Raw genomic sequence first — 27,800 nt, forward strand, 5'->3', positions numbered from 1 at the left:
TGTCTTCAGGAGCAGTCTCCTCACCAGGTGACTGACAGGCCCAGTTTTGGAGCAGATCAAAAATCTATCTCCACCCAGGACCAGAAACAGGGTCTTTTCTTTTGACCAGGAAGCCTAAGGAAGGGCAGTTAGAATGCTTTCTGTTCCAGGGTTAGGAGGGAAACAGGAGATGGGATCCAAAGCTGATCTGGAGAGGGGGGTCGATCCTGGATGCCTCCAAGGCTACCAATCTCTGTCTAGATATTAACAGAACCCCGAAATCCCCAAGAAACCTTGGTTTTCCAGTCTGACACATTCTCTCCGGCAAACACGGGTCAGGCTTCTCTGTTCTTGGTCACCCACCGAGGTACGATTGATCCTCATTTCCCTTTCTGAAGAGATTGGATGCTCCTCCCTGCATAAAACAAACTCCTCCCACATCTGTTCACATCCTTTCCAGCCGTTAGACCCGCAGTTGCCCCGTTTCTGAACCGTTGTGCCTCGGGACTTCCCTCCACATCCGTTTCTTAGGGTGTGCTCTGATACACAACGCACTCATTGCAGGAGGTGTTTGTGTAAGAACTCAGTGTGGGCCCAGTTTTCCCGTCATAGCATTTTGAGTTTTCCTTAGTTTTTACACTTGGTCACAAAACAGAGATTAGCAAGACAGATTGTGGGGTTTTTAACCCCCTTCACTTGTTCCATTCAAAATAGGAGCATATACCAAGAAATCAATAAATATTTATTTGAGTTAAAATTACTAAGCAACAATTTATTTCTCTTTCTTTATTCTATCAAGGTTTTTTGTTTCCTCTGATAAGAGACCGGCTGACTTAGAATCTCTGGGAAGAGAGGGGCTTGAGAAGTTCCTAAGGGGCTGGAGAGATGGCTCAGCAGTTAAGAGCACTGGCTGCTCTTCCAAAGGTCCTGAGTTCAATTCCCAGCACCCACATGGTGGTTCACAACCATCTGTAATGAGATCTGGCGCCCTCTTCTGGCCTGCAGGGACACATGCAGGCAGAATACTGTATACATAACAAATAAATAAATCTTTAAAAAAAAAGTTCCTAAGGTTTTCCCAGTGGCATTCAGTGAATGGCTGTTGTCTGTGGTGCCTGCACAGTACAGGGTCAGTTCAGCTAAAAGGCTCTCAAATACTAGAGTTTGGTGTAGCTGGGTGGATATTACTGATTAATTTGAATAGAACATGATTTTTCTTTGTTGTTCATATGTGATATCAGATGAACAGAGAAAACTGCACATGCATAAACCAATCCATGGAGGAAAACACAAAGTACATGCATATAAATCATGCATACACATTTACATGCATGCACCACACATACCACGCACATATGTGCACATATACACATACATACATACAAATACACATGTGCAAGCACAGGCATACCTATATACATATATATACATACCTATGCACACATTTGCATAGTCATAGACACATACACATTTGTACATATGTAATACATGCATACATATGCATTTGCATACACATACATATACCTACACATAGATAGACATACACACATGCATATATATATATATATATATATATATATATAAGATACACACATATATACATACACATACACATGCACACACAGGTGCACACACATACATGTGTACACATATTTGTATATATGCATACACAAAGACACACAAATGTACATACATGTGTTTATCATACATACAAATACACATACATACACATAGGCATGCACATACATATGAGCACATGCATGTGCAGAAGTGTGTAAACATACATACACACACACGCAGAGACACATACAAGGAGCTCCCTCAGTCCAGCACCCGCTCTAAGCCACCCCACTCATTCCTGACATGACAGCTTCCTGTCGATGTCGGTGACCTTCCTTCACAATGATGGCGACCTTCAGCAGCCCCTCCCCAGAGCAAACTCCAGATCTATTCCAAAAGAAAGGGCCACCTTTACTGTGGAATTTACGCACCAAAGAAGTTTGCCAGACTAAGGTCATCCTAATAAATTTGGTGGGAAATCACATGACTATCTTGATTTCTATGTTGAAAGAAAAGTTGTTCCCATGGCAGCAGGACTCAGGGCGGAAATGTCAATCAATAAATTGACATACAGGGAACCTTACAAACATAGACGTTAAATTCATATCTCACCAAAGACCTTTTAAAAGTGCTTTTTATTTTTTAATTTAGGGTGTGTGTGTGTGTGTGTGTGTGTGTGTGTGTGTGTGTGTGTGTCTGTGTGTCTGTGTGTGTGTGCACGCATGTGGAGGTCAGAGAACAGCTTGCTGGGGCTGCTTCTCTCCTTCCCCCACGTGGGTTCTGGGAATCAAACTCGGGTGGTCAGTCTTGGTGACGAGCGTCCTTACCCATTAAGCTATTTCTCCAGCCCTCGTTAAAGGATGTTTCAATGACACCAGAAAGGAATGGTCTATAATTTTATAATACCCTTTGGTTTTGAAACCAATTTTGTTTCTAAACCCAAACTAAAAGATTTGGCTGTGGTCCTGCAGAGAAAGTTACCTCTGGATCCAAAAAAGCTCCCAAAATGGCAGTGCTGGGGACAGCGTCCTGAACCCCTTTAAACCACCAGGAATCTCCCTTAATCTGTAACTTCCCTGGGCAAGGGCCTCTAGCTCCTGGTCAATCCCAAAAGCCTGCATCAGTTCAGGGACCCTGCTGACTGTCGTATAAAATCTGCTTGCCTTTCCACCATTTTCCTCCTCCCTCTGACCCCCCAAGAGACAGCCGCGGCAGTTAGAACCTCAGTAACCTTTCTTTCTAACCAAGGAGAGGTCCAGTTCAGTGGTTTCACTTCACCCTCATTTGTAGTTACTAAATATTTTGTTCTGTGCAAAATATGTCTGCCAAATGGTCGACACATAGGGCCATCTCTAATCCTAATGATGACACGAGTCTGGAGGCCAGTCCAGGGGGATGCCATCTACCAAACCTTTGCAGGTTTGCACTTCAAGGGCACATGACAGGTCAGCCTTCTCAGACTTAGCCCATGAACTGAGATGATAACACTTCTGATATCCAAGAACTTTGGGCTAGCATCAGAAAAGCCCATCTTGAGTGACAGACAACAGACATGAGCAAGTTAGGGAAAGTAAGTGTATCTCATTTTTATTTCTAAAATAACACCCAAAATTTTCTTTATTTACAGTTGTTTAAAAAGAAACAATCAGAAACATATACACATATAAATAGTAAGGCCTGTAACAGCAATGTGTCTGTCTCACAAATGAAAAAACTAAGATCCTACAAGCCAGGTTGTTTTACTCAAGGATTAAAATAATAAGCACATAGAACACCCACCCGATGTTCCTTTCCTATTTGAGGGAAACCTATCATGGACAGACGGCAAAGTAGATACAGTACCCTTCACATTTGACCTCCAACCCTACCACCGTCACTGAATCTGACCTGAGTCCTCCAGACACCAAGGATCTCCTCAGTGGGAGGGTGTCTGGGTCCAGAGCCACAGAGCATCCTGGGGAGTGAAAGCAGACAACTCCACAGCCTGCCCGCCAGCCAGGGGCTCGCAAGGAGACCGTACAATGCCTTGCAGATGGATTGTGAATCTTGACAAGGTGAACAAAAACCCGGTCTTTGTTAGATCAGAGCTAGCGGCTCAGTCTTTTGAAAAGCCCACTGTGAGCCTCAGCTAGACTTCCAACTGAGGCAGTGCTCCCGGCTGGAAGAGGATGTCGCTTCGTTCCAACTCTTCGTTCCTTCTCGTGGAGCCCTTCTCCATCCCTGCAAGCAAGACATCTCTGAGGAATAAGCAATCTGGACGACGAGGTCAGAACACTTTGTTAGTACAAAGAATGATAGCTGGCGTGTCTTGACAGCTTAATTTGAACCAAGCAATAGTCTAGGACAGAGGTTCTCAACCTGTGGGTCACTACCCCTTTGGGGGTCACATACCAGATATTTACATTACAGTTCATAACAGAAGCAAAATTACAGTAACAAAGTAGCAACAAAATAATTTTATGGGGGGGGAGGCACCACGACATGTGGAAGTGTATTAAAGGGTCGCAGTATTAGGAAGGTTGAGAACCACTGCTTTAGGGGAAATCTCACTGAGGGCAAATGACCACTGTGTCAGAAGGCCTGCTTCAGGTGTGAACAGCAGAGGGCGCTGTAGGCCTGCTTCAGGTGTGAACAGCAGAGGGCGCTGTAGGCCTGCTTCAGGTGTGAACAGCAGAGGGCGTTGTGCAGCTGTGGCCTCCACAGGAATGAGGTGCACCTCTGCGTGGTCCTTGATAGGATCTGCCATTCAGAATCACGACTGAAACCAAGTACCCTAGTTTCAGATCTCTGCAGTCCTTCCTCACTGTGGGCCTCAGGACAGAGCTGTCGCAGTCTTGACCTGAGATGACTGGGTGGGATGAAAGGAGCGTCCATGATGTAGGAGCTGCTATCTCATCCCCAAACCCGTCCTAATCACTGACAGCTGGAGCTCGACTTACTGTTTTCTGTGACCTAGCCTATGGTTTAAGAGCGGCAATACTGCCTTCCGGCTTGCTTTCACCATGACTCGTCTGCACGCCCGCCTTGCATGTACCAAATATCACTCAGAGTGTTTCAGTGTTGGAACCCCCCTCTGTTGGAAGATACCCACCTCCCCTGTGCCACCAGATCTCCATTCTGGACTTAAAAATGTCACCTACTGTGACTTTCATATCTCTATACTAATGCTTATTTGATCCCCAACTTTTTCTGCCACAGTGCCAACTGCTGTTCCGGAGCCCTCTTAATACCATGTATATGTAGGTGTAAATTCACAGGCCCAATTACTGAGAAAATTCAATAGGGACAGAGGCACCTGCAGAGCATACAGAGCCAAAAAGATGCAAAACTCAGTTCACCATCTACCTAAGTTCAAAAATAGAATAGAAAATCAAATAACAATATGGAGTGGGCTTTGCTGACAGGTACATGCCCAACTTCCCAGCCTTCCTCCAGCTCAGATCTAAGCCTTCCTGAACTCTAGTATAGTGCGTCACTTGTCTCACAATCTGTCACTTTCCCACAACTAACCAAGTGTGCTCAACCAACAGGAGAGAGGACCTCATCAATGGCCCTCCTCTCCAGAATGGATGGATAAATTATCCCTAGAAGGCAGGCCTCCCTCCTCCCTCAGACATAATCTAAGAGTGTCACTGGCAACTGAGGCCTTGCTGGAAAGGCCAGCTCTGGTTTTCTATTAGGAGATGTTAATTAAATATAATAGGGTTCATTACACCATTTTGTACGTGCATATAATATATTTTTCTCATGTTCAACCCTCCCCATTCACTGTTGTTTGCCCCTCTCCAATATCTTCTTTTGTTTGCTGTTTTATTTTTTAATTGGATTTTAGCGTTTCTGGTTTTGTTTGTCTGGTTTTTGTTTTGTTTGTTTGTTTGAGACACAGACTTGCTATGTAGTGTTAACTGGCCTAGAACTCACTCTGTAGACCAGGCTGGCCTTGAACTCACAGAGATCTGACTGCTCTTGCCTCCTGAGCGCTAGGACTAAAGGCCTGCACAACAACACCTGACACTTCTCTCCTACTTCTGCTGATCTCCCCAATTAATGCTCCCTTTTCACCAGCTCTCTTTTTAGTAGTTCATCTGAATTAGGGACAAGTCACAAACTGTTCTACTGTGGATGAATCCCACAGCCTAGGGATTTTATGGCCAGAGCCAATAAAAGTAAACCTTTTAAACACTTGAATATTAAATCCAAATGTGAATGTGATCACTTAAGGACTCTATGCTTGTGGTTATTTGAGTAAAAATGGCCCCCACAGGCCCATAGGGAGTGGCACTATTAGGAGGTGTGGCTGTGTTGGAGTAGGTGTGGCCTTGTTGTAGGAAATATGTCACCGTGGGGGTAGGCTTTGAGATCTCAGATGCTTAAGCCATGCCCAGAGTGGTAGTCACTTCCTACTGTCTGCAGATCCAGATGATAGAACTCTCAGCTCCTTCTCCAGCACCATGTCTGCCTGCACATGGCTATGCTTCCTGCCATGATGATAATGGACTAAATCTCTGAACTGCAAGCCAGCCCCAATTAAATGTTTTCCTTTATAAGAGTTGCCGTAGTCATGGAGTCTCTTCACAGCAATAGAAAAACATAAGACAATGCTGGTTAGTTTTAACTAGGTGTGTCAAGTCTTGACACAACCAATCACCTGAAAAGAGAGTCTTAATGAGGTATTATCTAGATCAGATTAGCCTGTGGGCAGATTTATAAGGCATTGTCTTGATTGTTGATTGATGTACAAATACTCAGTTGATTATGAACTGCACTGTTCTGTAGGCACATGATCCTGAACAGGGTAAGAGGGCAGAAAGCTAGCTGAGAGCAAGCAAGCAAGCATCCATGTGCTTTGGTCTCTCTGCTCCTAACTGTGGATCTGAGTCTTAAAATTCCTGCCTTGGCTTCCTCAAAATAATGAACCATAACCTAAATCTGTAAACCAATAAATTACTTCTCCCCTAAGTTGTGTTCTTATTGATGTATTTTATCACAGCAACAGTTAAACTAGACCAGATCACATGACAGCATAGTCCTTCTTTTGCTGTCCCAGTACCCCACACCTGTTAGTCTGCATAGATGACTTTTTCCCTTTTTCCCTCTCTCCTTTCCTTTTCCTGGGACCCTGCATCAAAGTCCCATGCCAGCATATCAAGTTTGTGGGGTTTGTCATGCAGGAAACTTCCCAAGATTTCTTCCAACTCACAGTGCCTTTGCTTCCTCCACTAAATTGTTTCAAACCCTTACCTGGGCCAAACCTCAAAAAGAAAAATAAATGTAAAAGAAGACATGGACACTTCCTGGTGATGGAGTAAAGAGTACATAACTCTCAGCTATGTACATGTGGAAGGGCCATGGAAATGTCTCCAAGCCAAGGTCTGATACCAGCATGTCTAGCCTGCACCTGCTGTTACCAGTGGCCCAGTTTCCAGCTGCTGTTTTGTGACTTAATCACCTCTTCTGCCTAACATTAATCACCACTGCCTAACATTTGTTCCCCCCAATTTCACCTGTGTAGAAATAAGTCTCAAGGGCCAACGGTGGATAAGCAGGCACTTGCCACATGTCTACCCCTACCCTCTTAGGAACGATTCTAGGCCCCTCTTCACTGGGGAGAGGCAAGCCTGTCTGTTGCTTTGCGACTTGAATCAATCGATGCTTTTGTCTCAGCAGTGAAGTTCCCGTAAGTGCCAAAATCAATTCACAAGAAGGAACTAAGCCCTTCTTTCACAATGAACAGCAGTGAAGGCAAAGACTCCCAGCTCCCAAGATGCACAAAATAAGCATCAGGAGTGGGCTCAGCTCTGAAAAAGACATGGACACCACCATCTCTAAGGCCTGGGGCACATTGTGGAAGATGGAGTGGAGGTCTTGAAAATGTCATTCTCTGCAGTCTGGATGTCTCTCTGGAGTCCAGTGCCATCATCAGCTCACAGTGGCAGTAGATACCTACATTGTGAAGTTTCCTGCATGTGGATAGGCCCTATCTACAATCAGTCATGGAAAGGGGAGGGGCTCACAATGCCCTGCCCTTTGCCTCTGAACAACTAGCTGTTAATAGATTCTTCAAGAGAGGGAATTGTTGTCTTCAGTTGTGTGCTCATTGCTGAGCGCACCAGTCTTCAATGATGAGCTCCAAACTCATTGTCAGAGTCAGCCCTAGTGGAACTTAGTGGGTCAGAAGACAAAACACATAGACATGAACATGAGAGAGAAATTCATGGGGACAAATGAGGGTGGGCATGGGAGGTGGGTAGGTAGTTAGGAGATGACAGTGGTGGGTATTCATTCTTTACACATATAAAACTGTCAAAGAACAGATTTAGCTAATAAAAAAAAAACTTTAGAAAGGAACTAAGGTGTGTGAGCTTGGCAGATAGCTCAGTGTACCATGTATTAGCACAAGTAAGGTCCCAGCCTGTCTTCACCAAGGTCATAACACTGGGGTCTGGTCATAGAAATTCAGCTGACACTTGCCCTGTCTTCCCTTCTGTGTTGCGCTATAGTGAAGTGTCCCTCCCATGATAGTCCTGCAATCCTGTTCCCTCTCATCTCAACCCGGTACCACACAGTGGGCACCAGCCTTCTCACAAATGCTTCAGTTGTGCTTGCAAGTCAAGTTTCTACTGGCATGTTCAGTACTCACAGTTTTGTCTCAGTGGTTCAGCACTTTGGATCCATTGGCTGGGCTTAAGGATGCCTTCTAAATGGGGTGAGGACAACAAAGTTGCGAATGAGTAATGATACTAGCAAAAATATGCATATTTATAGATTAATGTGCAGGCTGCCCTGAGATAACCATGTGAAAATGAAGCTGTAAAGAGAAATATCCAAATTGATACAGCCACAAAGAATAGAATGACTGTATTTCACTGAATGTAACATCATGAGCACCTCATTGTCCTTGTTTTGCTTTTTTAAATAAAGAAGCAAAACCAGTCAGTTAAGTCATGGTATATTAATTGGTTAGACGGTACATTTTAACTTAAGAAATGTTAAATGGTAAAAAAAATTTCCGTCTTAAAATTGATGAGGTGTGATACTAAAAGTCATGCTTGGAAGTAGCCATCGATAGTGCTTCTCAATACATCTAGAAAGTTTGTTTTTAAAGCTCAGAGGAAGAACATACTGGTTGAACAAATAAATTTTAGCAGATTCAGAAATTTTGATACTCAGTGCCTTCAAAGACAGATTGCCAACTCCAAAGTCTTTTTTACAGTACATACGTGGTTTTTCCAGTCAATGGAAGTGTGGTCTACTGGAAAGAGACCAAGACATGGAGGATGGGCAGGCTTTGGCTGGCACTTCCTCCAGGCTATGATTCTACTTTTAACAAGATGGGCGACTTTGCACATACTCCATTGAATTCTCAACTAAACTCATCTCTGGTAACATGAGTGGGTTAAACTTTCTCATTTCCTAGCTCCAACTTTTTATAAACCTCTGGTTCTGGGTTCATCCCAATGGCCCCATGTCAAGCTAAAAATGTACACACATGCAAAATTCCCTCAGAAGATATCTTCTGCTAGCTTTCCATTTCAGCTGAATGAAATGAAAAAAAAAAAAGACTAATTCATTTTTGCTAAGAAATTCTGAGTCCTGGGCTACAGCACCCCTCTCTGCATGAGCAAGGACACTGGCCCACAGTGTGTCATTAGAAGGAGGGACCTCACCTCTACTGCCCTTGACTTCCCCTTCAGTGAAGACACTCTCATCCTCAGAGCATCCCTTATCTGAAAAGTAATGACAGTCAGTGGTCAACAGAGGAAGTAGCAGCATTCCAAAGCCCAGACACATGTCCTAGAACTTTAAGACCAGGGAGTCTGGCCAGAGCAACATTAGGTGGTTCAGCATGGCACCCAGCAAACAATGGGACTTGGATAAAAGTCGGAAAGTGCTATTAACAATCCACAGAACTTTTTCCAATCATGGCCATGGTTTCTCTTTTTTCCAAACAATATCCTCATGCAACCTCTGCTTGTCTTGACGGTAAGCAAGCACAGAGAGTAGAGTGCGCTCTTCTTTCTTCCTCACCACGGCGGCCTGAGCTGTGCCCACGAGCTCAGCAAAGCTAGAATCCACTTAAAACTGTTTCACCCTCCTGCCTCCCTCAGCCACATGCAATTGTCTGGCAATGAAGGAAGCAAATTAAAATTACCTTGCGATCCATAATCGTGCCAAACAGCAAGATGAAGAAGCCCTGTTGTAAAAGTCAAAAGAGTCATTAGGGATGGCCTCCCACACAGCATACCAGTGTTATTTTAATCCCACCCCTCTGGGTAACCCCTGGACAGCACCTGGACATTGGCAATCCATTTCCACTGATGCAGATGAACATGCATTGGCAGAGCCTGGCCTGGTGGCACAGATCTGTATTCCTAACACTTGGGAGGCAGAGGTAGAAGGATCTCTAGTTCAAGGCCAACTATGTCTATAATGAGTTCTGGACAAGCCTGAGTAGCTGAGCAAGACGTGTTTCTAAGATAAATAAAATAAGATAGACTAGCAAAATGAGTCAGAAGGTAAATGCACTTGCCAGCAAGCCTAAAGACCAGAGCTTGATCTCTAGGATCCAAGGGGTGGAAGCAGAAAAAATAACTCTGGTATGTTGTCCTCTAACCTCCACATAGAGGATGTGTGTATATGCATTCACACATAAATGAACAGGGGTGGAGAATATATATATATATATATATATATATATATATATATTAATTAATTAATGAAATGAGCATTGATGGGTCTTTCTTTTTAATCTACCTCCTTCCCTGGCAATGAGGATCACCCTCATGGACTTGTACACATAGATTATTGATGCCTATTCAATGACCACTGATGTAGAAAAAGAGTTTTCAGCCTTACTGTATGGTTTCAGGAGAAGTATCCCTCATAGGCTCATGTACACCTAGTCTTTGGCTGCTGGAGCTGCTGTGGGATAATGTGGAACTTTTTGTACATGAGGCCTAATGTACAGAGTAGGACAGTAAGGGTGAGGCTGGAAGTCTGTAGCCAAACCAGGTTCCAGCCTGAGCTTTCTACTTCCTGATCACAGAAGATGTATAGAAGGCCATGTCACAAGCTCTTGACATCAAGACCTTAGCCCCAGCTCCCGTACTGCCCCCTCATGAAACTAAGAATAAAAAGAAATCCCTTCTTTTCTTAAGTTTCTTAGGCTTGGCATCGTATGCCAGAGACAAGAGCAATCACTAAAACATCCCGTAATTTCATCTCAAATATTGACATATCCAACCTTTCTCATGATGACAGTTGAACATGACATGGAACTTGGTCCTCCAAAAATCACAACTAGGGAACCATGGAAGTTATCTTTAAAGAAATGAAACTTGTGTCCTGGCCTGTTTTCAACTGGAGCAAGCATTTTGTAAATAGTCAACCATGGACTCTGAGATGGTAATTTTTTTTTAAATAAAAGCAAATGAAAAGTACAAAGACCAGGAAGCTGGGAGGATCTTTTCTTTATCTGCAGTTTTGTTGTGAAGAAAATCTGATCAAGTGACAATGAAATCTTAAATGTAAGTCACAGGGAATGCTAGCTAAGAAAAGAGGATTTAGCTTAACTTAAAAAGGTTGGTCTTTTTTTTTTTTAGCATTTTCAATGAATAAAAGACAAATATAAATGTTCTGAAGAAGAAATACATTTAGAAGATTCCTAGGGTTTAAATAAGTTGCAAATAGTAGGAAAAAAAAAAAAAAGATGAGGTCTGGAACTGCAGCTCCATGGTAACCCTGGCAGAGCTTTATGAAAGCCTGGTTTGGTTCCCAGCACCGGAAGAGAAGTGGGGACAGTGAAGGGGAGGGGTGGAGAGAAGAGAACAGGGGAAGGGGAGGAGTAGAGAGAGGGGAGGGAAGAGGAGGGGAAGGAAAGAGAGGAGAGAAGAGGAGAGGAGGGGAGAGGAGGGGAGGGGAGGGGAGAGGGGAGGAGTGGGGAGAAGAGGGGAGAGGGGAGGGGAGAGAGCAGGGGAGAGGAGAAGAGGAGAGGAGGGGAGAGGGGAGGGGAAGGGAGAGAGGAGGAGAGGGGAGAGGGGAAGGGAGAGAGGAGGAGAGAGGGGAGGAGAGGGGAGAGGAGAGGAGAGGACAACAAAATGTTTTGTCACAAGAGTAACGTCCAGAGTGGGAAAATTAGCCAAATATGGTGGCTCACACCTGAATCCCATCACTCAGGAGGCTGGGACAGGAAAATCACTATGAGTTTGGGGCCAGCCTAGGCTAAAGAGTAAGATCTTTCCTCAAAAACTGAGATCACAACAGGGGTCCAGAGTTAAAAGCCCTTGTGCTCAGTTCCCCGCACCCACACGGCACATGGTAGCTCACAACCATTTGTAACTCCAACCCAGGGGATTTGATGCCCTCTTCTGGCTTCCTTGAGCACTGTATACACATAACATAGAGACACACATGCAGGCAAAATATCCATATACATAAAATAAAAAATAAAGGAAAAAACTTTTTTACTTAAGGCAAAAAGAATAGAGAAATTTACGTCAATCAAGAGATTTTGAGTTCAAGAAAACAAAGGCTAAAGTCAGTGTTTTCCCTTTTTTTAATTTTTATTTTTATTATTATTTTTCTTCAAGACAAGGTGTCTCTGTGTAGTTTTGGTGCCTGTCCTGGATCTTGCTCTGTAAACCAGGTTGGCCTCGAACTCACACAGATCCACCTGGCTCTGCCTCCGGGGTGCTGGGATTAAAGGCGTGCGCCTCTGCCACCCATCCAGTGTTGTCTCTTTAAAGCCATGTAACAGGAAGGGTGAAACTGACGTTGTTCATAATTATTAAAAAGCATGAGTAAGATACACAAGGGACCAAAGCTGGCATTTCTTTAAAAAGTCTGGTAAGTTTACACTTTGTACAGTGGCTTAAGTCGTAGTGACAGGTCAACAGACATGCTTCACTGTTTTGTTGAATAGTTACACTGTCTAAGGGGAAAGTGGGAAAACTTTCTCCCAGACACCAGATAGTAAATATTTATACTTTGTCAGCCATACCCCTCTGCTGCAACTACTCAAATGTGTCATTACAGCTCCAAGTCAGCTACAAGGAAAACATAAACAAACAGGCATGCCTGCGTTCCAGTAAAACCCTATTTACACACACAGGCAGAAGGCTGTTCTCCAAGGCCCGATTAAAAGTATAATTAAGACTATAAACCTGCCAGGTTTTCTATTATTCATAGGCAGAGAACACAATCCAACTAAACGATAGTATCCCCAAAATGCAAGCTGAGAAGCAAGAGGGAACATTCAGAGGGACCACCTTGTCAAAGCATGCATGCTAGAGTGGGAAAAATACAATGGAAATCATTCTATGTCCAAATCCTTATTTTGACAGGTAAGAAAGTTGGGCCTGGGGGGAAATGGCCTTCCCAAGACCAGATAACATAGAATAAGATATATATACAAATAGTAACTAACATTTATTTCACAGGAAATAGTGAGAAAGAATTATAAAAATTCCTGGCTGTTCAATTTCCAAAGTGAAAGTCCTCTCGCTACACTACCGAAATGTCTATTTTTGCTGAGTTTCCTTGGAAGACAGTGTTACGCTTATTTTGACCAGGGACCAACTTTTTACATCCATGACCAATGCACAGTCATTAACATGAGAAGATTAACTTCTGACGTAATAGGAAGGACCCAGGGTCAGTGAGAGAAAAAGGACCGCCCCTTCCCCACAGCCTGGTCAACTGACTCCAGCCTTATCGGTGGTCAAGCATAGATACTCACACCAAATTCTCAGCACACAGGAGGCTGAGACAGGCAGACAGCTACATGTTTGGGGCCACCCTGGCTACAAAGTGAGATCCTGTCTCGAACAAAACAAAACAAAACAAAAAACCTTATTTTAAAAAAGGGGGGAGGGGGAACAGAGGGGACCAGGTGAGATGGCTGGGTGGGTGAAGCCCCTTGCGACCAAGCCTGATGACGTGAGTTCAGTCTCCAGGATCTGCATGGCTGCGAAAAAGAGCTGACTCCTGTAGGTAGTCCTCTGACCTCCACATATGTTCCGTGGCATGCATACGCACCCACACATACATGGACACAGTGTGCATACAATAAATAGTTATTTTTATGTGGAAAAACATATCAGTCTAAGTGGAAGATGCTACACTTAGAGATCCCTGAAATGTGGACAGAACACACTTGGTAGCCTTTAATGGTAAATAAATCACAGCCATCCTTTGATGTCTAGCCAGAAACACAAAGCAAACCCCCCCCCCTTATTGAACTTACCTGGAAAGCATTGAGCAAGGCAAAGATTACATGGAACACCAGGTGTGTGCCTTCTAGCAAGGTTGCTAGACCAAAACCCCAGGTCAGTCCTAGCAGCGGGGTGAGGATGGCAACATTTTTGCTGATCCTGATAACTATGGCCATGTCCTGAGATTTTGAACTGCCAATCAGAGGCCTCTGTGTATTCACAGCAACTGCCAGCACCACAAGGAAATTCACGGCCACAATGGCCAAGGCTGGGATGGCAAATGCAAAAAGGGCTTTGGTCTGGTTCCAGTTAAGCCAACAGGCATCTTTTCTGATGTAGCCTTCTCCAGGCTCTGTGACGGTAACTGTAACGACAGCAATCACCAGGGGACACCCATATCCAACGACAAAGCCAATGGCCATCATACGAGACTTCATCATCCTTCGGAAAACAACCAGTATTCCATAGACTATGAGCAGTGCTTTGAAGAGCATCCAGAAGAACAGAGAGAGGAAAAAAAAGTGGCTGAAAAATGTCACAGCCACACACCACTTGTGGTCCTCCAGGACATTTGCGTTGGAGCCAATGATGAACCACACGTTCGCAGTCAGGAGGGACACTGCAATGTTCACGATGCACACGTGGCGCATGTACGATATCTCTGTTACGACCACCCGGGACCAAACCACAGCTTCGATGGCCAAGCAGAGCACCAAGCTAAAGATGGAGACGCTGAGCCCAATGAAGGTGATATAGTTCAGAACCTTGTCCTTCACAGGCTTGGATGACATGAGAAGGGAGAAAGACATCGAAGCTCTGCTGTAGTTACAGAGACACTTCACTGTGCCGTTGGTCTCCAACACTGTACTACACGGGCTCTCATCCCACTGCCTCTTCTCAGAGTGCCAGCGGACACACTGGATGCTAGTGCTCTGGGATTTATTGATTTTTTCAAAGGTGAGTATGACTTCTTTCAGATCTTCTGGCAAAACCAGGGACAGGATCAGACCACTTACGGGCTTTGAGAGATTCGTATTCAGGCCATGGACTTCTTTCAGAATGGTCCCCAAGGTCGGAAAAGCTATGGCAATGACTTGGGAGGCAGGGGACGGCAGCTCGCGTAGTGCTTGTCTGGGAATTGCTATCATTACTAAGACATCTTCTTTGTCACTGTGCACAGGCATGGAGAGGTTGAAACTGTTCTCTGAGGTACTGTGAGAGATGCGAGCGCCTTTCGATTGAAAGAAGGTTTCGTTTACAATGTTCTCAGATTCACCGTGGATTTGGAGTCTCTTGGCAAAGGAGTTCACTGACTCCAACAAATCTGAGCTGGCATTTTTATTAGGAATGAAAGTCCAATTTGAAATGGCAGTCTTGTTAAGGATGTGGTTGGCCATTTTTCCATAGTTCTGCAATGGAAACAAGCCTGTTAGTGTAAAAAAGTGAATTTCTAAAATCTGAAAGTTTGGCAGATCTAATTATTTCACCTCATTTGATACTTGCCTCTTCAAATCACTACTTATTGCAATTGTGCATTAGTAAGACTAATGGAAGAAAATTAAAAGGATATAAAGAATATTATTTTAATATTAAAAAAAATAGAATCTTGCCGGGCAGTGGTGGCACATGCCTTTAATCCCAGCACTCGGGAGGCAGAGCCAGCCTGATCTCTGTGACTTTGAGGCCAGCCTGGTCTACAGATCGAGATCTAGGACAGGCACCAAAGCTATAGAGAGAAACCCTGTCTCAAAAAAATAAATAAATAAATAAAAATAAAAATAAAAAATAGAATCTCAGCAGTTGTCCTGGCTAGTTTTATGTCAACTTGACACAAGCTAGAGTCATTAGAAAAAAGGAAACCTCAATTGAAAAGTGTGCTTCAATAGATCCCTCTGTAGGGCATTTTCTTAGTTAGTGATTGATGGGGAGGGCCAAGCCCATTGTGGGTGGTGCCATCCCTGGGCTAGTGGTCCTGGGTTCTATAAGAAAGCAGGCTGAGGAAGCCAGGGGAAGCTAGCCAGTAGAGAGCACCCCTCCATGGTCTCTGTATCAGTTCCTGCTTCCAAGTTCCTGTTCTGTTTGAGTTCCTGTCTTGGCTTTCTTCAAATGATGGACTATGATATGAAAGTGGTATAAGCCCAATAAACCCTTTCTCCCCCAGCTTGCTTTTTTGTCATTGTGTTATATCACAGGAATAGAAACCCTAAGTAAGACAGCAGTTAAGAGCATTGGCTGCTCTTTTGGAGGACCCAGGATCAGTCCCCAGCACCCACATGGCAGCTCACAACCATCTGTGACTCCAGTTCCAATTCTGCCTCTGCAGGCACTAAACACACATAGTATACAAACATACATGCAGGCAAAATACTCATGCACATAAAAAAATAAATCTTTTCAAAAATATATATGATATGTATGTATATATTTATCTAAATATTATTATTGCATCCAAGGAAGATCCTCACAGTACAGAATGTAGAAGTCAAGATCCATGAAGTGTGAATGATTGTTTTATGGAGGAAAGTATCTGTGTATTCCATGATAAGTTTGAGAAATATTACATACATACTATATCCCTATATCCCTCCCTTTAATAATAAATGCCAGTGCTCGTGAGCACACTCAAGTCCCTGAGAAGATGGCCTGGGGATTTCTGGAATAGACTCAGTTAGGAGACTGTTTTCTCAACATACATGAAGCCCTGGGTCCCCTTCCCAACACATCAAAGACTGGATGGAGTGATGTGCATCTGAAATCCCAAGACTAGGCATGTGGAGGCAGGAGGATCAGAAGTGCAAGGTCAGGCTCAGATATATAGGCAATTTGAAGCTAGCCTGGGCTACATAAGACCCTGTCTCAAAAGCTGAAACCAAAAAACCCATCCTAACGGAGCACATTTAACTTTTGTTTAACACGCAGATACCAACTACTGTTGTGATGCACAACTCCCTTCCAAAAATGTAGAGTCAATGTGATCTACTCGGGTAGCCTTGGTGTGTGGCCATCACTATGTCTTCCCACTCTAACTTCCATCAAGAAGAATGTGTCAAAACAGAAAGCTGAACAGAAACGTCTGCTGCTGTTGTGATGGTTGTTGTACATTTTAACCTGAAAAGAACATTTGAAACTGTGAAAAATGCAAGATTTAAAACTCCTGCCCGTGTTTAATGAAACTAATTTTTTTAAAGTACCTTCATTTTCTCGCGAGTCACGTCGCCATGTATTCCATTATAGGTTTGCAAGCCTGCAGAGATATTTTTTAATACCTCTACTATGAACGCAATATTTCCAGAAGTAACTTTAGAGGATTTCACAGCATTAACTATGCAGACGTAGTCCTCAGGGCAGGACTTGTGGATTCTCTGAAATAGGTTCCCGGTGCGGACTGATACCACCGTGTCGCTTACTAAGTTCATGGGAAAAACAGAGGACGATGCCACAGAAAGGCTAGGTGGAGGATTCATGCCCTGTGTAAAAAAATAATAATCGAACATGCATTAGATGAAAGGAACTAAACCACAAACAACCCCCATGGGAAAAACAGATAGGCAAGGTGGTCCTAGAAGGAGCTAAGAGTAATTTAAGGCAGTCACAGGAGGCCTGGCCGCCATCAAAATTCCCAGAGATCACGCTAGTGACCCTTTCTAGAATTTGCTTTCAGAATAATGGTTTGAATTGAAGTGTGTGTGTGTGTGTGTGTGTGTGTGTGTGTGTGTGTGTGTTATAAGTATGTCTGTGTGTGCATGTGTATACATGTCATGGTGGAGGGTGCCCTCCCCGGTGTATGTACACGTGGACATCAAGAGTCAATGTTGAGGGTCCTCCTCAATCAGCCTCTCCACTTTATTAATTTTTCAGAAATTTATTTTATTTTAATTATAGATAACTGTGTGTGTCTGTGTGCGGGTGTGTGCACATAAGTGCAGATTCTTGAAGAGGCCAAAAGAGGACATTGGATTCCTTTGGAGCTAGAGTTACAGACAGTTGTGGGCCATCCAACCTGGGTCCTCGGAACCAACCTGGGCCTGTGAATTGGCAGCAAGATTTCTTAATCTCGGAGCCATCTCTCCAGATCTCTATTTTGTTTTTGTTTTTGTTTTTGTTTTTTAATGAGGTCTCTTGCTGAACCTGGAGCTCACTGTTTTTGGCTAGACTGGCTGAATGGCAAGCACCGGGAATCTGCCCAGCACTGGGGTTCCGGGCACACGTGGCCGTTACAGAGGTGCTGGGTTCTGAACTCATGTCCTCGTGCTTACTGGCACAGCAAGCGCTTTACCCACTGAACCATCCTCCCCAGCCCTTCAAGATTTATAACAAGACAAATTCTACAGAAATGGGGAGAAGGAAAATCCAGGTGGAATTTCAAAGGAGAACTGTTTGGGGAGGTTATCTGTTCAAAACTAAAGAATCACAATTTCAGGGGAAAAAAATGTACATTTTTCCAATTGTAAGTTAGTTGGCCATTTCCTGTTATTTTTTTTACCTATACCCCCTCAGAAAGTGACTTTGAATAAGCAAGCATGTCCGTTCTCTTGTGTCTGTCACTATAGTTACAGAGACTTCGCCATAATTCCCTGTACTGTAAAAGCAACATTTTAATCCCTTTATAAAGCCCTCATTAAATTAAAAAAAAAAAAAAAGAAAACATGGAGATCTGTGTCCTTTGGTGGGCTTGGAGGGAAACACAAAGAAGTGGGTGAGGAGGAGAAGTATACAAGATCAATTTCTATCGTGATTAAGACATGTAGGGGCCGTTGATTCCTTCTAGATTCTCTCTGCTTTAGTTAAAGGATTGAAAGCATAGAAAGGAAGTTATGTTGAATTTAATTCACAGCATATTTAATTAATTAGTTAACAAACACAAGGAACATACAAATCCACCCATAAAGCTACGTTGAAAATCCTAAGCCATCATTTGCATGTAGTTTAAGTAACTTTTACTTGATTTATTTAACCTTCTGTTTCCAAGGTTAGAGTTAGCACAATCTCTATTTCTCAGCTGGATTCTCACCCAACCCTGGAATTGATCTTTACCAAGAGGGAAAAGGAGGAGAGAGGCAGGTACATCAGAGCATGGGTAAGGAAAGACAGCCATGATGCAAGCCACTGGGTAGCTTTGCCCAAGTCCCAGCCTGAGACTGACTGGCATTTAGAACGGGTAAGAATGAAAGTGCCTGCCCCTCCTACTCCAATCAGGGAGAGACAGCTCCCATCACCAGGAGTGTACCAGAGTGTCACCTGAAACAGGGTGTCCAGAGAGAGGCTTGTGCATGTTTCAATTGTTTTTTGCCATTTGTTTTGATTACAAGTGAATACTATTTCTCCATGGAAATTCAGATCACAGCTCTGGTTACATTTGGAAGGTGAGATGCAAGATCCGTTGCATTTATCTGAAAACAAGAAGACAAAAAAAAAAGAAAGAAAGAAAAGAAAAAAACAAAAATCAGCAATTGAGAGGCCAAATTACCATTTGCATACTGACAAATGCATCTAGTTCAATCTGGGACTTTATGAACAGCTAGCCAAGGAGATGACATTGGACCGCATTCTCAGAAACAAGAAAAAGCTGCATGATCCATGGTAAAGCTGGCATCCAGAGGGAGTGAGCCAGAGGCAGAAAAGGGACCTCAGGGTGTTCAGAAATCCCTGTTGAGAAGCCCTGAGGTGGGAGCAAAGGAAGAGAAAACAGGAAGGGACACAAGAGCCTTAAATACTCTGGTGGTTCAAGTGAGAAATGGCCCCCATGAGCTCATGGATCTGACCTTGGTCCCCAGTTGGTTGCACTGTTTGGCAAGGTTATGGAACTTTTAGGCTGCCAAGTGCTGCTGGACAAATGCTATCACTCAGGGGAGGAACTGAGAGTGTATAGCCTCACTCCACTCCAGTTTGCCCTCTCGGGTTGAAAATGTGACCTCTCGGCTCCCTGCTCTGGCTGTCTACTGCCATGCCTCCACCAGCATTATGGACTCCCCTTCCTGAACTGGACGCCCAAATGAACTCTCTCTTCCTGAAGTTGCCTTTGGCCATGGTGTTTTATCACAGCAACGAAAGGTAACTAATACAAATGCTGAGCAGAAAACATGATTGCACCTGTGATTGAAAGCTAATTGGCCGGTGCAGAGAGCAGGAACCAGTGAACCTTTCTGTGCAGAGTGGGTGGATAAGACACAGGAAATGCGCATAATCTTTGCATAGTTTGAGATACAGTCACTTGTCATGATTCACTGGGGTCACTGTCTCTATAGTCCCCACGAATACTGACTTAGCAAGCACTGCTCTACTGTTCTCAGAGGAATATAAAGTTGAATTCCTGAGAATTTCTGCTCATGATATTCTCAACAACTGTTGAGATGGTCTCAACATCTGTAGCCTTCCTTTATGTCTATTTCCGAATAAAGACATCGTCTTTAATATATATTGTTTATTCCTTAAGTTGAGCTCATAGTACACAGCACTCTCGGCGCACAGTGCTCTTACTCAAGCCTGAACAATGCTGACCAACACAGCCTTCTTTGAACTAAAAACACTAAACAGCATTCCAGCATTCCTGTGAGAGGATTGCTTGAAAAGAAAAATCACCACCCGAAAGTCCCAATGCACAAAATGATGTTTCCTGATTAGTTTTTTGTTATTGTTGTTGTTGGTGGTGGTGGTGGTGGTGGTGTTTTATTTTATTTGTTTGGGTTTTGGTTTATTTGTTTTTGAAAATTTATGTCCAGAACAGATTGGACTGTGCTTATGTTTGGGAGAGATTATCTTGATTGATGATTGATGTGGGAAAGGCGGGCCTGCTGTGGGGACACACGAGCTGGGCCTGTGCTGTGTAAGAAGGCTGAATGAGCATGAGCTAGTGAGCAAGCCAGGAAGCAGCGCTCCTCCATGGTTTCTGCTTTAGTTCCTACTGGAGTTCCTGCCTGACTTCCTTCAGTGGACTGTCACTTGGAAGTATAAACTGAAATAAGCCCTTTCAGCTCCTAACCTGATTCTGGTCATAGTGTTTACCATAGCAACAGAAAGCCTACCAGAACATGACGACACATGGATAGTGTGGGAATTGCAGTGATAAGGAAGAGCAATACCTTATCCCAACCTAACTGGGCATGTGTGTGCCAGGCAACACAATGGTTGTTTTGTATGAAAGGATACCATGGGTTCTGGTTTAGGTATTTCTCAGTGAATAGGCAAATTTGCAAATACAGACTCTGCAATGAGAGGGTGAGTCATCAATGTATAGATAAACAAACAAAAACACTTTTCCAGGGACAATGTTATACATTGCCTGGAATTCAGATTTAACCAGCCATCCCTTATTTCTCACTAAAAGTGTTTATTCTCACAGATATGTTAAAAATGGTATATTATCAAATTATGGAGTATTCGTCTCTGGTAAAATAAGGTAACTGTTCTCAGTTACCTGAGGTAAAACACTTTAAGAGGGATTACATTCTTATTTAAATTTCATCTCAGGTAGAACATAATTTCTTACATTCTGAATTGTAGCACGCAGACAGGAAAACTTAAGCTAAGAGTTGCATCATAAGTAACAGTGTAGAATGTAGCAAAGCAATACTCCCCAACCCCCAAATTTAGACGTTGCTATGAAGTCAATGATTTTTTTTTTCTTCGAGACAGGGTTTCTCTTGTGTAGCTTTGCGCCTTTCCTGGAACTCACTTGGTAGCCCAGGCTGGCCTCGAACTCACAGAGATCCGCCTGGCTCTGCCTCCCAAGTGCTGGGATTAAAGGCGTGCGCCACCACCGCCCGGCCAAATGAAGTCAATGATTTTAAACTTACTGAAGTACTAACGTTCAAAACAAATTTGAGAGAAATCATGACTATGCTGAAAACCATAAAGTTTGATGTTAGTGAAGTGAACAGTTGAAGATATTTTTCATATATCAGGACTAATCTCATAATCCTGTATTGGTGTTGGTTGATCAAATGTAAAATATAAGCTATAAATAACTTAAAACTGTGTGATGGCTATTCTTGGTTATTAACTTGATGATGCCTGGAATTAACTAAAACCCAAGTGGCTGGGTATGCATGTGAGGGAATTTTTCTCTTAATTAAATCATTTGAAATGGGAAGACCCACATTTAATCTGGATCTTTGAGGTGGGAAGATCCATCTTTAATCTGGACCACACCTTCTGCTGGCAGCCTATATAGAAGACAGGGAAGTAGGAAGCTTTTGTTCTTTGCCTGAATGTCCTCACTCTTGCTGGTAAGTCTATTCCTTCATACACACACACACACACACACACACACACACACACACACACACACACACGAGGTTTATTAGAATAGCTTATAGGCTGTGGTCTAGCTGGACCAACACAATGGCTGTCTACCGACTCGTTGGAGATGGTGCCATGGTGTTGCTGCAGATGTGCCATGGGGCAGCATCTTGCACAACACTTAATGTTTACCCACCAATGGCCAGCTTCCTTTCTGTCCTCTTTCCCTGTCCAATATCATATTTACATAGATACATGTGCCACTGGCCTTAAACCTCACAGTGACCTGGAATGTTTGGGTGAAGTCACATGATGCTAAAATGTTAGTAATGATAATGTTCTTGTTCCTCTTCTTCAGGAATATGACCAGTCTTACCACCATCAAATCACCTTGCTTGGCTTTACCAGAACACTGAGTACAAGACTATTGCATACATTTAAAAACCTTGAATATATCTTTGGAGGAAAGAAGAACAGTGTGCTCTTGGCCTGTTCTGAGTTTAACAAATTCATTTCCCCTTTTAAGTTTGAAAATGGGTATCAGTCTGCTGTTCTAGAGCATGTGTGAATATTTATCAACTTGCCTGATTAGTTATGTAAGAAACAAATTGTAAGACACTATGTCAATGCTGATAAACACAGAAAGCTCATGAGAGGTTATTATTGCATTGGAAAGCCTGAGGTCTGAAGACATGCTTGCACCATCCACCTCCTTCTCTATTTTGGCCCTATCTCCAAATGAATGAAGACTATTCTATAGTCATACATACCTTGTATATGACTAAACGTACGCTTCCATGGAGGTATTTGAAGTTCATCTTTATCCTGAAAAAAAAAAAAACCAAATTCCCAAAAAATTTACTGTGTAATGTACTCTCTCAATTTAACTTAGAGGATCCACGTATATGTAAAGAGGAAAAGTGTTCAAGACCAGGAAGGAAACAGTGGCAGACTCCAGTGATGGTTCTGAGGGAACTTGCTGGAGAAGACACAGGTGAGGACACACTGTTCTCTGAGTGCTAACCTTGAAGATCACGAGTTCTGAAGGTCAAGTTAGTGGATGGTGTGGTGGTATTGTGTTCCCCCAAAATATTGTGCATGCTAATAAACTTATCTGGGGTCAGAGAACAGGACAGTCACAATATTAAACATAGAGGATAGGCAGTGATGGCACATGCCTTTAATCCTAGCATTCCAGAGGCAGAAATCCCTCTGGATCTCTGTGAGTTCAAGGCCACATTGGAAACAGCCAGGCATGGTGACTCACACCTTTAATCCCAGGAAGCGATGGCAGAAAGTAGAAAGATATATAAGGCATGAAGACCAGAAACTAGAAGCATTTGGCTGGTTAAGCATTCAGGCTTTCAAGAAACAGTTCAGCTGAGAACCATTGGGATGAGGACACAGAAGCTTCCAGTCTGAGGAAACAGGATCAGCTGAGGAACTGTCAAGGTGAGGAAGCTGTGGCTTGTTCTGCTTCTCTGATCTTCCAGCATTCACCCCAATACCTGGCTCCAGGTTTGTTTTTATTAATAAGACCACTTAAGATTCCTGCTACAGGATGGGGTGGATCTCTTGTAGTTTTAAGGATCCAGGAAGAACACAGAAATGGCAGTTACATCATCAAGCTAGACTCTGCCTATACTGACTGCCTGGATGGAATACAGCTAAGGAGAAACCCCGGGTCCCATAAATACATCCTTATTAGGAAGAAAAGAATAGAAACTAGGAATGGGTTGCAATAGTTGAATCACAAATCTGTTCTGCAAGTAAAGGATTATAAGTATACCCTTAAAATATAAACTTCGATATAATAAAGATATGACATATGATAAAGAAATTAAGGCTCTGTAAAACAAAACAACTCCCAGAGGCAGCAAAGTTAAAGTAAGATCTGAATCTGAATTGCTCTGCTGCCTGTTTAGGTCTTTCCTCTCTCGAGAGCTACCTGCATATAATCTCTGTGGCATGCAAGGTGAGTGCCACGCTGAACTGTGGCCTCCCAGGCTGGTTCCTGCCACCCCTTAACTTCTGATGTTGTTGTTCCCTTCCCTGGGAAAAGACTGTCAGTAAGAGTAAAGTTAGGATCCTTCAAAGATGTATTTTAATTAGCATGTTACTTATCAGATACCTAGACATCTAAGGTAACGGAGGGATTTCTCTTGGGATCGATCACACAGGAAGAGATCAAACTTACTTTTTGGGGTTTAAAGTGAAAACATTCTGTGGTCAGAAAAAACACTAGACAGCAAACAATGGTGACCTGGAGCTTCATTTTCACACATGAAGACTTGAACCTGCAACAGAAAAGCAAGAAGATAGATCCAGCTGAAGGTGAGGACTCTTCTGGTAGAAGCTCCGAATCAGCCCCTGTCATCCACATCATATGCCCAAAGAGTCTGGGATGATTAGGTGGAAGCCCCACCTCTCTCTCCCCAGGCCCTGCCTTCTCAAACTGGTCCCCTCAAAACCCACCAAAAGGCAGCCCCTTCCTGGGGCTGCTCAAGACCACGCCCACAGATTACTTAAGGCCTGGTAGCTATATTTGCTATGTGACTCTTCCACTGCCTTTTCAAGGGTCACGCACGATTGCTTTGCTCTGTTCATTAAACCTGGAATTATTAATTCGGCTTGATTGGCTTATTACATTGGCAGCAGAGGCACCTAGCAACTTCCCTTGGCCTACTCAGTGTACAGCAAGGTGAACCACTTAGTACATATAGCAGAGAAAGTCACAATGGTGCGGCTAGAGTCATGGGGAGGTTGGCCTAGGGACATGTCTGGGGCATTTTCTTGATTGATGGTTGCTGTAAAGATACCCCGGTCTACTGTGAGCAGCTCCACCCCAGGCAGATTCTGGCTTGTATAAGAAAGCAGGCTAAATAAACCACCAGGGGTATCCCAGAAATCAGCATCCCTACCTGGCCTCTGCTTCAGTTCCTATTCCTGCCTTTTATTCCTGCCCAGGCTTCCCTTCATGGTAGACTATGGTTGGAATGTGAAAGGCAAAATAAGCCCTTTCCTAGAGTTGCTTTTAGTCAGAACATTGATCACAACAATAGAAAGCACACTAGGTCACACACCAAAACAACATTCCTTAGGAGAGGACTCTAATACCTAATTTCAGTCTAATTAAAGTGAAAAAAATTAAAAATTTCTCTCGTTGATCCTTCTACTGAAGAAGACAATGGAAGAATCATCCAGAAAGATGCATGTTCAGCAAAACTCCAGTCCCTATTACTTACTTCAGAAATCTCTTGAAAGAAACATTTATCAAATTTTCTAGGGAGTCTGGGAAAATGGTTCAGTCACACCTGTAATCCCCTAGCACTAGGAAGGCTAAGACGAAAAGAACCCCGGGGCTCACTGGCCAGCCAGGCCAGCCGAATCAGCCGGTTCTGGGTTAGTGAGAGACCCTGCTCAAAATCAGCCGGTTCTGGGTTAGTGAGAGACCCTGCTCAAAATCAGCCGGTTTTGGGTTAGTGAGAGACCCTGCTCAAAATCAGCCGGTTCTGGGTTAGTAGAGACCCTGCTCAAAAATAAGGTGCAAAGTGACAGAAAAACAACAAAAACCAATATCATCCTCTGGCCTACACATGTGCACACGGGTGGGGGGGGGGGGCTGTCCAAATACTGTGCACCAGGTTTCTAGTCACTTGGAGACAAGTAGCTTGAGGTAAGTTAATGTGCATACTTGTCTGCTACTAGATCAAGTGCTGAGACTCCCTGTAGTAGACGAATAAACTACTGTGCACCTAGACAGAAGGTCCTGTGAGTAATTATCTCTTCTGTGGCCATGTCTGCATTTCTCGCCTTTTCCTTAACAGTCATTCAAAGTCATATCCCTAAGAAGGTATCACCGTAGCACGTCCATGTGAAATACGAACAATCCCAACCCCTTTCCTTATAATTTTTCTCTTGGAGGTGCAGATACAGAAGAGCAAAACTAGCCTGGATTTTGGAGACAGAGCTGGGCTCCAGTTTCCTGTCTACTGTTTATAAACTGATCTTCCCAAGCCTGTTTTCCCATTCATCTCTTTAAAGGTAGTGCAGCTCCATCCTAACAGCCAGCATTGACCAAGTGGCTCTTACTCACCAGAAACTGCCACCAGATGAGAAAGTGAAAACCAAAGAGACTAGCTGTCTCACTTACTTTTCTGTTGTTGTGATGAAATGCAATGACCAAGGCAACAGAAGAAGGAGTTCATTTTGGTTTATGGTTTCCTAGGAATCCAAACCCACCATGGCAGAGGGTGACAGAGGGGTGTGGCAACAAGCAGCAGGCACTGGGGCAGGGGCATGAAGCTGAGAACTCACATTTCAATTGCAAGCATGAAGCTGGAACAGGAAGGTCAAGAGGGGAGTTGGAAGGGAGGGGTGAAGAAGAGACTATGGGAAAGCTACAAAATGTAAGGGTCATTGGAGGGGGCAGTATGGAAACCTAACACAGCAGAAGATTCCTAAAATATATACATACATGAAGGCACTCTAAATGAAATCGACAAATAATGGGGGAGACAGAGCCACAACTGGACATCACTTGTCACCAAATGAAGCTTCCAGTACTGAGATTGGGTTATATCTAACTGAATTGTTAGACAAAAGGGTCCCATGGGAATCCTCAAATAACCCACACTGTTTCCAAGACTATAGGTTGCTCTCCACAAACTGACAGCAAGGCCCCATTGCTGAAGATAATGTCTACACAACTCATTGAACGTGGAGAAGTAAAGCAGGTGCCTACATAGAACCTTCATCCCTACATGCTGGTGTATTTGGTACAGGAAGGTACTCTGCATGCAATCAAAAGAGAAACATATACACCAACCCAGCTACAAACCCTTTGATCTACAATGCTGTCCTGCCTGCAAGATACGCCGGGGCAATGGTGGCAGAAAGCTTGTGGGAGTAACTAGCCAATGTCTGGTTTGACTTAAGGCCTGCTCCCCAATACAAGGCAGAACCCATATGTGACTCTGCTCAGGTGGCCAAGAACCTGAAACTAGATAGCCCAGGGACCCAGGGTAAAACCAAATACTACTGTTCTAAAAAAATAACAATAGCAAAATAAGACTCCTAATGACATTCTGCTACACTTATAGATCAGTGCCTTGTTCATCTATCAATCAGAGACACTTCCTTCTGCAGCAGATGGAAACAAATACAAAGATCCACAACCCAACATTATGCAGAGAGTGAGAGACCTAGAACCCTCAACCCTAAAGGAATTTCTCCAACAAATCCCTCCCCTCAGGGTTCCAGGAACTCTGTGAAAGAAGGGGCAGAAAGACTGTAAGAGCCAGAGGGGATGGAGGACACCAAGGAAACAAAGCCCTCTAAATCAGCATGGTCAAAGAACGCATGAACTCCCAGAAACTGAGGCAGTATGCACAGGACCTGAGAGAGTCTAACCCAGGTCCTCTGTGTATACATCACGGCTTCCAGCTTAGTGTTTTCATTGGATTCCTGAGTGTGCAAACAAGGGGGTCTCTGATTCACGTGCCTTCTCTTGGGCTTTTTTCCTTCTGTTTGTTTTGTCCAATTCTGGTGTGTTAGTTTTTGTTTTACCTTATTATATTTTATCTTATTTTTGTCCCTTAGAAGCCTATTTGCTTTCTGAGAGACAGAAAGGAGATGGATCTAAATGGGAGAGGAGGTGAGGAGGAACTGGGAGGAGTAGAGGGAGGAGAAAGAGTAATTAGGATATATTACGTGAGGGAAAAAAATCTATTTTCAATAAAAGGAAAAAATCAAAAGGAAGTCTGAGCAGGGATACAGGAGCAGGAGGAACAGCGGCTGAGGAATGGCAGT

At 43.5% G+C, this 27,800-nt stretch overlaps 1 protein-coding gene across 6 annotated transcripts in view; it reads right to left on the reverse strand.

Annotated features, from left to right (window-relative positions):
- Positions 1 to 3,119: 3,119 nt before the first annotated feature.
- Positions 3,120 to 27,800, reverse strand: part of Adgrf4 (adhesion G protein-coupled receptor F4) — a 30,621-nt gene continuing 5,940 nt past the window's right edge. For 2 of the 6 annotated variants that reach the window (XM_037199661.1, XM_037199658.1), the window contains exons 2-10: positions 24,187 to 24,286; positions 22,760 to 22,814; positions 18,990 to 19,141; positions 16,943 to 17,218; positions 13,784 to 15,160; positions 9,692 to 9,733; positions 9,207 to 9,266; positions 8,180 to 8,236; positions 3,981 to 4,387 (exon numbers count right to left, since the gene is read on the reverse strand). In XM_037199661.1, coding sequence (XP_037055556.1) covers positions 8,189 to 8,236; positions 9,207 to 9,266; positions 9,692 to 9,733; positions 13,784 to 15,160; positions 16,943 to 17,218; positions 18,990 to 19,141; positions 22,760 to 22,814; positions 24,187 to 24,264 — 2,088 coding nt within the window. In that variant the 5' untranslated portion in view covers positions 24,265 to 24,286 and the 3' untranslated portion in view covers positions 3,981 to 4,387; positions 8,180 to 8,188. Of the gene's footprint in view, positions 3,793 to 3,980; positions 4,388 to 8,179; positions 8,237 to 9,206; positions 9,267 to 9,691; positions 9,734 to 13,783; positions 15,161 to 16,942; positions 17,219 to 18,989; positions 19,142 to 22,759; positions 22,815 to 24,186; positions 24,287 to 27,800 lie in introns of those variants that run through there. The other 4 variants (XM_037199662.1, XM_028887254.2, XM_037199660.1 and 1 more) reach the window with 4 other exon arrangements.

The sequence above is a fragment of the Peromyscus leucopus genome, chromosome 16_21 (genome assembly GCF_004664715.2).
Source record: "Peromyscus leucopus breed LL Stock chromosome 16_21, UCI_PerLeu_2.1, whole genome shotgun sequence".
NCBI lineage: Eukaryota > Metazoa > Chordata > Mammalia > Rodentia > Cricetidae > Peromyscus > Peromyscus leucopus.